This window comes from Scomber japonicus, chromosome 18 (genome assembly GCF_027409825.1).
Source record: "Scomber japonicus isolate fScoJap1 chromosome 18, fScoJap1.pri, whole genome shotgun sequence".
Classification (NCBI taxonomy): Eukaryota; Metazoa; Chordata; class Actinopteri; order Scombriformes; family Scombridae; genus Scomber; species Scomber japonicus.
In genome coordinates this window covers 23,303,355-23,314,845 of record NC_070595.1, presented here as the reverse complement: position 1 = coordinate 23,314,845, position 11,491 = coordinate 23,303,355, and the positions used below count along the sequence as shown (strand labels likewise).

Sequence of the window (11,491 nt, the reverse complement as noted above, 5' to 3'; positions counted from 1 at the left end):
TACAATATTTTTTCCAAGCACCTACAGGTTTTTATTGGTTTCCCACATAGATATTTAAAAGTATTTATTTGTGTTTGGGCTTAAATAATGTAAAAAATCAACAAGCAAAGCTCCAGTAAATGTATATCACCTTCCTACTTAAAATCTGACATTGTCAAATAAATCAGCGTTTAAACACTCCTGTATCTTGTCAGACGCTGTTCTCAAAACCCAACATGTGATCATTTTCTTTTAGATAAATCCCCTGGTACACAGGCACTGATGGTTATAATACATCTAGCTGCAGTAAAGGTGACAGTAAATAAACTGCATGAATCCTGTTTCATAAGACTTACTCCATGGTCAATTGTTTCACAGAAAAAAACAACTATCTGTTTATTAATGTGCAGCTAATTCTATGTAAACCCAATAAAAGTTCATCTAGACACAGAGTCCTGTTTTATAATTGAATGACATTAGTCACAATTTAAATGTACAGGAAATATGTCTGTTTGATTGAGGTAAATTCAGAAGAATAAAAATACTGAGATCAGAGATAAATGTAATTTACTGTACACCTTTCAACACTGTATTTCTTTGTCATGAAATCATTTCATGTAAACCACATATATGATGCAGTTGATTCATGAATGAAAACTGTGTAGAGTGTTGAAACTCCTCCTCCACTTCTCCTGTCTCAAGTGTGTTTATAAGCTTCAGTCTCTCTTCTCCTCACACTCCAACCCTGCTCACCTCTCAGCTGGACAGTAAGAGACGTTTACACCACACACTGACATCATGCTGGGGATCCTCTGCACTCTCATCACTGCTCTAACATGTAAGATATTCTTCTCATTCCTTTTATATCTCATATTTTTAACCTTTTAACTCATGTATTTCTGTGTTTGTTGACAGATGTTGATGCAGTGATAATTCTGACCCAGACGCCTGCTGTCCACACCGTTTCTACAGGACAAGAAGTTGTTCTCAAATGCAACATTCAGAGAAATGATGGAAGTTCTGTCAGATGGTATAAACAGGTTCCTGGTAAACCTCCTCAGTATGTTCTGAAATTTCGCCATTCTGACAGTTCACTCAGCTTTGGAACAGGATTCTCCTCAGACCGATTCAACTCTAAATCCTCATCAAACATAGATTATCAGTTCATCATTAAGAGAGCAGAGACAGGAGATTCTGCAGTTTATTTCTGTCATACATGGGACAAGTCTGCTGACGAGGATGTATCACAGTGATTTACTCTGTGACAAAAACCTCTTCACAAAGTACTTCTGCTTTTCCAATACCTCACACATCAATTCATGCTCTCTGTAGCTTCATGAGACTTCAAAGATGAATACAAACCAGTTTCATCAATCTATTCTTGAAAACACTCATTTCATATAAGATATATAACATTAATATTAACTACAAGTAGAGAATGATGGGACCCCAAACAGTGTCAATAAGTTATGAGTTCACATAGGTCATAACAAATAGCCTGATGAGTACACTATATTATGAGACATCATGTTCTGTGTGTAATTATTTCTTTAGGATTATTTGAATAGTTTCATTCAAATGTGATGTTTGAAGTAAAGATGATTTTGCCAAGAAATAAGTTAAACATAGAATGAATTTGATACCACACTGCATTCAATAATACCAATGCAAACTTTGTTGCATAGTCTGAATCATGTGTTTATGAGAGGAAACATTTCCACCATCATCCTTCTCCATTTATTGATGATATTCAGAATTTTAACATCAACATGAAACCAAAATGATGCAACAGAAGATTCAGAATCAATCCTCAAGTCCAGCAGTGTTTTGGATTATAAACACACTGATGAAGGGAACGAGATGTTGACAGTGAAAGTTGGTCTCAACAGGATGTTTCAGTTTCACTCCCCTCATTAGAGACAGTCAGGAGGTTTTTGTACAGCCATGTGTACAAACTGAATCACTGTGGTATTCGGACAAGGAACCAAGCTGAGTGTGACAAGTAAGTTCTTTTAAACTGATCATAAAGAACAAAATATATTTATTGTTTCTGATGAATATTAAGAGAAAACAATCAATGTATGTGTTCTTGTTTATAACATTTAACATGTTTGCCAGTAAATAGGTTCATTTTGTGCCTAAGCAACTGTGTCTTTGAAGGCTAAGGAAAGATCAGCAAATGATCATAGTATTTAAAATGTTTGGTACAAATATTGTAAAAAATATATATTTTTTAAACAAATGTAGAAAATATGTATCTACATTTAGTGAAAAGTTGTAATATTTAAATACATTTAATTCTCTGCTATAGGAATGATAAATGATATGTCAAGAGTATTTTGATGATGTTACTAATATTAAATTATTGTGCTTGTATTTTTGAATTACTAATCTTATGAGGTTTTAGGATAGTTTTGAACTTATTTGAATTTTATATGATTATTTTATGTCTGTTTTTCCCCTAATGATTTGGTAGACACAACTTAATCATACTTTCCAACAGTGACTGAAATGATTTCATAACAGATCATTGTAATGTCATGGTTGATATATTTAGTTTATAATATATTTAATAATAATCAACATTGTTCATATTTAAGGTGATGATTTTCACTTGTTGCCAGTTACTTTTACTTCTTGTGTTTGTTATATTGTCCAAACACCTAATGAATGAATCTGTTACTGTCATGCTTCTTATGAATGATTTAATTTCTAGTGGATCAGTTTTTTCTTTGACTATAATGTCAGTTATGTATAATTGTCCTTCATGTATTTTCAGGCTCCAGTCTCTCTCCTCCTGTCCTGACAGTCTTCCCTCCGTCCAGTGCTGAGCTCCAGTCCAACCAAGCCACTCTGGTCTGTCTGTCCAGTCAGTCTGTGCCTTTTGCAGATGTGACCTGGTTGTCTGCTGGGAGTCCAGTGAGCAGTGGGATCTCTACCAGCACCGCTGTTCAGCAACCAGACCAGACTTTCCAAATCAGCAGCTATCTGTCCATCCAGACGTCAGACTGGAACATGGATAAGGTTTACACATGTAAAGTGTCTTTGGGCTCCCAGACTTCAGAGACAAACATCAACAAGTCAACGTGTCCCTGAAGAATAGTAGAGGAGCAGAATGAGCATTTCAAATCTGCTTCTTTACTGTTTGTGCTGTTTGCTCATTACAAAGTTTAGATGTTAGAAAAGATGTGTCTGCATGCTTGTAATAAATGTTGTGACAGCTAGGTGGAGGTATTGTATCCGCTTTGCAATTGTTACATTTTTCAAGACTTGTTTTATTAAATAAAAGCAATCTAATAAAACAGTTTGTGTTATTTTGTTGTTTTTAAAATATAAAACAATATTGGTTCAATTGCAATAAATGTAAACTTCACTACATTTAATTTTCCTCTCATTGATAAATACAGTTTATCCAAAAGAGACAAATAACACACATATGTATATTTTATTCATACTTGACAATATTCTTTGGGTTTATACATGCTATAAATACCAGGGAGAAAACTTGATTAATATTACTTTGTTTTATTTTATTAACTTTTAACAGTTAATATGTTAAATAATGAAATAAAGTGAGTAGAAACTGATACTGAGTTTTCATCCTTCATCAGTGAAGCATCACTTCTCTCCTCCCTCTCTTCTTAACCAGGATGCAGCTGCAGGCCTCCTCTCCTTATTTATAGCTCCATGTAAATGAAGAGGTCAAGTGTCAGCTCTGTAATATCAGAAGAAACTGTCTCTGACTGGAAACACAATGATGTTTTATTTATTATCATTTAATAAATCAAAGATCTAATCAGATTTTACATCAGCAGCTATTTGTCCATTAAACCCTCACAATGGTCCCCAGACAACGTTTACACATGTAAATTATCTCTGGGCTCCCAGAGCGCAGATAGAAACATACAGTAGCAAAGTCTTCCTGCTCCGAAGAATAGTAGGTTACCACTAGATGTATCTGATTAATTCTTGCTAATGCTGTTTGTCCGTTGGAAGTTTTAGAAATGACAAATTCATAAGAATTCTATTCTTATGTAAAAAAAAAAAAAAAAAAGAGGTAATTAGAGTTAATCTGTTTAGTTATAGGAAATGTTTTAGCTTTGCTGCCCTTTGCACTTATTGGTTAAATAAAAAGCATTTTGTGATTTGGTCATTATAACAACACATTCTCTTTTAAACTAATAAATCAATGTTTTAGCCTATTTGTACTATTTGTTTTATCGCAATCCTTCAGAAACATATTATAATTTATCACAGAAGAAGGGGCTATGATTGATGAAATGATAATTAGTTGACAAGATCTTCTGATTTTACAGAGTTAACACCTGACCTCTTCACTATCTTCAGCTATAGGAGGCCTGCAGCTGCATCCTGGTTAAGAAGAGAGGGAGGAGAGAAGTGATGCTTCACTGACAGAGGATGAAAACTCAGTTTGTATGACATCTTATATGAATTAGACTCAAATCTGGTAAAAAATATTGATAAGTTCTGATATCTGTTGTGCTTTTATTGGAAATGCACACAATAACAGTGACATTTCATGAAGTAAATATATACCTTTTCAACACACAAATATAACCCCCCAAAAACTATATAGCTCACTGAATTTAAAACAGGATAATACAGATTCAAATGAAGTTTAATTAGATTAGGTCAATCACTTGTTAGTTATAGATTAATGGTAATCCTCAGTGTATGAACATCAGATAAACAACAAATAAATACAAGCTTTTTATTTTTTAAATCACAATGCTTAGTTTATTAAAGAAGTCTTGAAAAAAAATAACAATTGCAAAGCTGATACAACACCTCCACCTAGCTGTCACAACATTTATTACAAGCATGCAGACACATCTTTTCTAACATCTAAACTTTGTAATGAGCAAACAGCACAAACAGTAAAGAAGCAGATTTGAAATGCTCATTCTGCTCCTCTACTATTCTTCAGGGACACTTTGACTTGTTGATGTTTGTCTCTGAAGTCTGGGAGCCCAAAGACACTTTACATGTGTAAACCTTATCCATGTTCCAGTCTGACGTCTGGATGGACAGATAGCTGCTGATTTGGAAAGTCTGGTCTGGTTGCTGAACAGCGGTGCTGGTAGAGATCCCACTGCTCATTGGACTCCCAGCAGACAACCAGGTGACATCTGCAAAAGGCACAGACTGACTGGACAGACAGACCAGAGTGGCTTGGTTGGACTGGAGCTCAGCACTGGACGGAGGGAAGACTGTCAGGACAGGAGGAGAGAGACTGGAGCCTGAAAATACATGAAGGACAATTATACATAACTGACATTATAGTCAAAGAAAAAACTGATCCACTAGAAATTAAATCATTCATAAGAAGCATGACAGTAACAGATTCATTCATTAGGTGCTTGGAAGAAATACAATTTAAGATGGCAACATAATAAATCATCACTTAAAATATGAACAATATTAGTAATCATTAGATATATTATTAAACAATTATGTCCATCATGACATTAGATTACAATGATCAGATACCAAATCATTTCAGTCACTTTTGGCAAGTATGATTTAGTTGTGCCTATTAATATTAACAAAAAACAGACATAAAATAAACATATGAAATTCAAATAAATTAAATAAATATCCATAAACCTCATAAGATTAGTAATTAAATAACACAAGGACAGTAATTTAGTCTTTGTGATATAATCTAAAACACTTTTGACAGATAATCTAACATTCCTACAGCAGATTATTCAGTGATTTTAAATATTAAAACTGATCTCTAAATGTAAATAAATTATCAAAACCTTTTACATATGTTAAAAAAAGCTACTCTTAACAATATTTCTAGAAAACATTTTAAACACTGTGATCATTTGCTAATATTTTCTTTGTCTTCAGACACACAGTTTGGTATCAAAGCTGAAGCACAAAATGAATGAAAACAAATGTGTTCACAGAAAAACATGTTAAATGTTATAAACAAGAACACATACATTGATTGTTTTCTCTTAATATTCATCAGAAACAATAAATCTATTTTGTTTTTTATGATCAGTTTAAAAGAACTTACTTGTCACAATCAGCTTGGTTCCTTGTCCGAATACCACAGTGATTCAGTTTGTACACATGGCTGTACAAAAACCTCCTGACTGTCTCTAATGAGGGGAGTGAAACTGAAACATCCTGTTGAGACCAACTTTCACTGTCAACATCTCGTTCCCTTCATCAGTGTGTTTATAATCCAAAACACTGCTGGACTTGAGGATTGATTCTGAATCTTCTGTTGCATCATTTTGGTTTCATGTTGATGTTAAAAGTCTGAATATCATCAATAAATTGAGAAGGATGATGGTGGAAATGTTTCCTCTCATAAACACATGATTCAGACTATGCAACAAAGTTTGCATTGGTATTATTGAATGCAGTGTGGTATCAAATTAATTCTATGTTTAACTTATTTCTTGGCAAAATCATCTTTACTTCAAACATCAAATTTGAATGAAACTATTCAAATAATCCTAAAGAAATAATTACACACAGAACATGATGTCTCATAATATAGTGTACTCATCAGGCTATTTGTTATGACATATGTGAACTCATAAATTATTGACACTGTTTGGGGTCCCATAATTCTCTACTTGTAGTTAATATTAATGTTAGGTATCTTATATGAAATGATTGTTTTCAAGAATAGATTGATGACACTGGTTTGTATTCATCTTTAAAGTCTCATGAAGCTACAGAGAGCATTAATTGATGTGTGAGGTATTGGAAAAGCAGAAGTACTTAGTGAAGAGGTTTTTGTCACAGAGTAAATCACTGTGATACAGCTGCAGAAGCAGAGTTGTCCCATGTCGCACAGAAATAAACTGCAGAATCTCCTGTCTCTGCTCTCTTAATGATGAACTGGTAATCTATGTTTGATGAGGATTTAGAGTTGAATCGGTCTGAGGAGAATCCTGTTCCAAATTCAGGTGAACTTTGAGAATGGAGAAATCTCAGAACATACTGAGGAGTTTTACCAGGAACCTGTTTATACCAGTAGACATAATTTCCATAATCTGTCTGAATGTTGCATTTGAGAACAACTTCTTGTCCTGTAGAAACTGTGTGGACAGCAGGCGTCTGGGTCAGAACTATCACTGCATCAACATCTGTCAACAAACACAGAAAAATACATGAGTTAAATGGTTAAAAATATGAGATATAAAAGGAATGAGAAGAATATCTTACATGTTAGAGCAGCGATGAGAGTGCAGAGGATCCCCAGCATGATGTCAGTGTGTGGTGTAAACGTCTCTTACTGTCCAGCTGAGAGGTGAGCAGGGTTGGAGTGTGAGGAGAAGAGAGACTGAAGCTTATAAACACACTGAAGAGAGGACAAGTGGGGGAGGAGGAGTTTCAACACACATAATTTTCATTCATAAATCAACAACATCATACTCGGTCGCCCATAAAGTTGGAATAAAATATCTTTTACTTCTTCTCATGAAATGATTGTGACAATGTGATTTATTCCTGATAGACAAAGTGTAAATATTCTCAAAATTGTATTGATCAATCTGATTGCACCTGGTAAAAGGTGATTACTGATGTGTATAAATGGAAAATAAAAAGAGGAATGTGTCTGTTTCACATCAAAATATTTCAAAGAAGTTCGCTGTGGTTGTTTATGATCATATATGTTGTTAACATCACAAAAGTATTTAGATGTGTTGTGTCTCTATGCTCACATCACTTATTTATGAATGCAGACATGATTATCTGTCATCAAGAGAAGCAGAGATCACAATGGATTATAAAACAAGCCATATTTATATCTTTATGTTGTGTTTTGGATTCTGTTAGAATGAATATTGTTAACTTCACAGGATACACCAATTTACCTTTCTATACTGATTTTTAAATAATTATATCGACCACAAAATATACTATTAATGTTTAAGGATTTGTGCAATAAAGTTAAGGAAATGTTGTATATTATGTGCAGTAAACAGTGTTGAAAGATTTACAGTAGGCATGGGATGATAACCGTGTTCAAGGTATACTGTGAAATGAAAAAGCAGAGCTGGTGACTCGGACTTGCGACTCGTACTCGAGTCGCACTTAAGTCGCAGTACACATTGACTTCAGACTCGACTCGGACTCGACCTCAAAAGACTTCAGACTTGACTCGGACTCGAGGCTGGAGACTCGCAAATGACCATTATTTTCATGTTATTTATATTCTCATTATTTATTATCTGTCATTCGTCTTCTCTGTTTGCATTTGGGAAGTGATCTCTGGCTGTGACTGAGGATGACAGTAAACACCAACATCACGCACGCGCCGTGTGTACGCGCGCATTTCGAGCAGAGCCCGTCTACTACTGTATAATGTATTAGAAACTCTCTGATTTCAAGACAATAGCGAGTGAAAGAAGCCCAACAGGAGTCCCTTGGATCGTTACATTTGGCTACAATGCCTTCACGCAGTCAGCCAACAAACGGACAGCAGTGTGCAAAGTGTGCAACAAGAAGATTCAAGATTTTGGTTCAACCACTTCAAACTTCATCCGGCATCTGAAAACGCACCCAGACCGGTCAGTCACTTGCTAATGTGAAAGACGTTAAAATTAGCAATTAGCTCTCAAACGAATATTAACGTTACATTCTTGCTGCTGGCCATATGATGTGACAGGCTGAGTTAACATTTCATAACGGTGTGCCAGAAGATTATTCTGTGACATTGTCTTCAGTTAAGTTACAGTACAGTCACCCAGTGGCGTTTTATGTGTAAAAAATGAGTGGAGCACCTACACTGCTTTATAAGAGTCATACCCAAGCAGCCTATTCTAGATATCAAGAAGGATATTTGTCACATATCGAGAGAGAGAGAGAGAAAGAGAAAGAGAGTGAGGGGGAGGGAGAGAGAGAGAGAGAGAGAGGAAGAGAGAGGAGTCATACTGTAATAACCATAACGGTTATTTCTTTTATTGTATTTTACGGCATTGTTAAAAAAAACTCTTGTTAAAGAAAAATAGTTATGAAATTGAAACAATCCTTTTTATTTTTTCCACGTCACATTGCTGTAGATTCTAGTGAAACAATCATCAATACTGTCTTATATAGAGGATTTTATAGCTTATAGAATTTGAATTTGATTTAGTGTTTGCGAGAAACTTGAAACTTGACTTGGACTCTTAACCAGAGACTTGAGACTTGACTTGGACTTGACCCTCAAAGACTTGAGACTTGACTCGGACTCTCACTCAAAGACTTGAGACTTGACTTGGACTTGCAAAAAATGACTTGTGAACACCTCTGTGAAAAAGCCACGATAACCGAAACCGCCAAATTTTCAGTCCTACCGTTCCTAAGGTACAGTATGAGCTGTTTTTTGTCTGGCCAAAGACAGAAAGTGCTGGTCAGAAATCCCTCAGGTGGTGCAGCTGCAGCCTAGAGTATCACGACCCCTCACACTGTCATTACAGTGTATATTCAGGTTAAATTAACATGTCTGTCTTTATTTTTCTTACTTTTAGGAACATTTTAGAGCTGTAATCGCAATGCCGCCATCATACCGCCAGAATGTCATACTGGCCCATGCCTAGTTTACAGTAAATTATGTATCTCTGATCTCAGTATTTTTATTCTTCTTAATTTCCCCTCAACCAAACAAACATGTTTACTGTTAATTCAAATTGTGACTAATGTCATTAAATTATAAAACAGGAATCTCTGTATAGATGACCTTTTGTTGGTTTAACATAAGATTTTCATGAACTGATTTGTATCGTTTTTTCTGTGAAGCAATTGACCTTGGAGTCTGTCTCTAGAAACTGGACTCATGTAGTTTGATGGTCACTTTGACTGCAGCTGGATGTATTATAACCATCAGTGCTAGTGTACCAGGGGATTTATCTCGAAGAAAAATGGGTGGCAGGAGGGTGAAGTACATTTACTGGAGCTTTGCTTGTTGATTTTGTTTTTACATTATTTAAGCCAACACACAAAGATCCATAAAGATCCATGTGGGAATCCAATAAAAGCATTTAGGTGCTTGAAAAAAGTATTTTGTATGATACTGTAGGATGTTACACAAATTACTGTTCAATAGCTCCACTGTCAACTGACACATGTGAGACTGAAAAAGCAGAAGTGTTCAGTGAGGAGGTTTTTGTCACAGTGTAAATCACTGTGATACCCACTCACTCACAGTGCTGTCATATGTTTGACAGAAATAGACTGCTGAGTCTCCCTCCTCCACATTGTTGATGATCAGTCGATAATCTGATGTTGACTGATGATTAGATGTGAATTTGGGAGAAGAGAATCCAGAGCCATATGTTGGAGCGCTGCTACTGTGATAGAAATATAGTACAAACTGAGGAACTCCTCCTGGAATCTGTTTATACCAGCTAGCAATGTTGTTGTTAACAGTCCCCAGGTTACAGTCCATGGTGGCTGTCTCTCCTTTCCTCACTGTCACAACAGGAGGCTTCTGTGTCACCACCGTCACACCACTCACACCTGGAAACAACAAGATGACATGGAGTCAAGAGAAACACACAGACTGATGAATCCAACATGAGGTCAAAGCTGCAGTAAGTCAGCCTCCTTACATGTTAGAGCAGTGATGAGAGTGCAGAGGGTCCCCAGCATGTTGTCAGTGTGTGCTGAGAATGGCCTTGTAACTTGGAAAGTGAGTTTACTGCTGACAGATTAGAGGGTTTGGAGGATGAGGAGAGGAGGTGCTGGAGGAGCAATTTAAAACAACACTGAAACTGAGAGTGAGTGACAGGAGGAGGAGCTAAAATTGTATAGCTGAAATCCTACAGTTTTATTGGACAACGTTTAGATTATGCTAAAAGTTTAAAAGGCAAAATGTTTCAAGTGATGGTTTTAAGAAACAAATATTATGAACATGCTTTGGTTCTGCAAAGGTGTACAGGGTCCTTGATGTACAAAAATTTAAAACAAACATTATTATTTCGTTTTCAGTCATGGGAACTTCCCTCTGACTTTACAGAGAGTTTACACTTGACCTCGTCATTTACATATAGCTATAAATAAGGAGAGGAGGCCTGTAGCTGCATCCTGGTTAAGAAGAGAGGGAGGAGAGAAGTGATGCTTCACTGACATAAGAAAATAAACAGTTTCAGTTTCTACTCAGTTTATCAGATTTGTATCAGATAATGTTGTAAATAATATTGTAAATTAGTAAAACTAGATGAAGATATATTTATCAGGTTATGTCCTGTCTTGTTCTTTTATTGCAAATATAAACTTCAAAAAACAATATAGCTCACTGAATTTTATTTAAAGATAATACATATTCAATCAAAACTTGTTAGTTAGAGCCTTTTCTGTAGCTGCTTCTAAATTATGGAACCAGCTTCCTTTAATTATAAGACAAGCCCACTCACTGTCCATTTTTAAAACTCGTCTTCAAACCCATTTTTATTCCTTGGCTTTCAACCCAGCATGAGACTCTGCTCCTGTTTTAGTGTACTATGGTTTTTTTGTTTTAATTATTGTTTTATTG

The 11,491-nt window shown here is 35.5% G+C and overlaps 2 protein-coding genes across 2 annotated transcripts; one reads left to right on the top strand and one right to left on the bottom strand.

Annotated features, from left to right (window-relative positions):
* Positions 1-762: 762 nt before the first annotated feature.
* LOC128378445 (immunoglobulin lambda-1 light chain-like) lies at positions 763-3,075 on the top strand. The gene is made up of 4 exons (XM_053337963.1): positions 763-817; positions 895-1,220; positions 1,948-1,981; positions 2,759-3,075. Exons 1-4 carry the CDS (start codon positions 778-780, stop codon positions 3,073-3,075), a joined length of 717 nt encoding a protein of 238 aa, XP_053193938.1. The 5' UTR covers positions 763-777.
* Positions 3,076-4,783: 1,708 nt separating this feature from the next.
* Positions 4,784-10,627, bottom strand: LOC128378441 (immunoglobulin lambda-1 light chain-like). The gene is made up of 4 exons (XM_053337961.1): positions 10,569-10,627; positions 10,154-10,476; positions 6,032-6,068; positions 4,784-5,240 (listed from the first exon to the last, which is right to left on the bottom strand). Exons 1-4 carry the CDS (start codon positions 10,606-10,608, stop codon positions 4,924-4,926), a joined length of 717 nt encoding a protein of 238 aa, XP_053193936.1. The 5' UTR covers positions 10,609-10,627; the 3' UTR covers positions 4,784-4,923.
* Between the last annotated feature and the right edge of the window lie 864 nt (positions 10,628-11,491).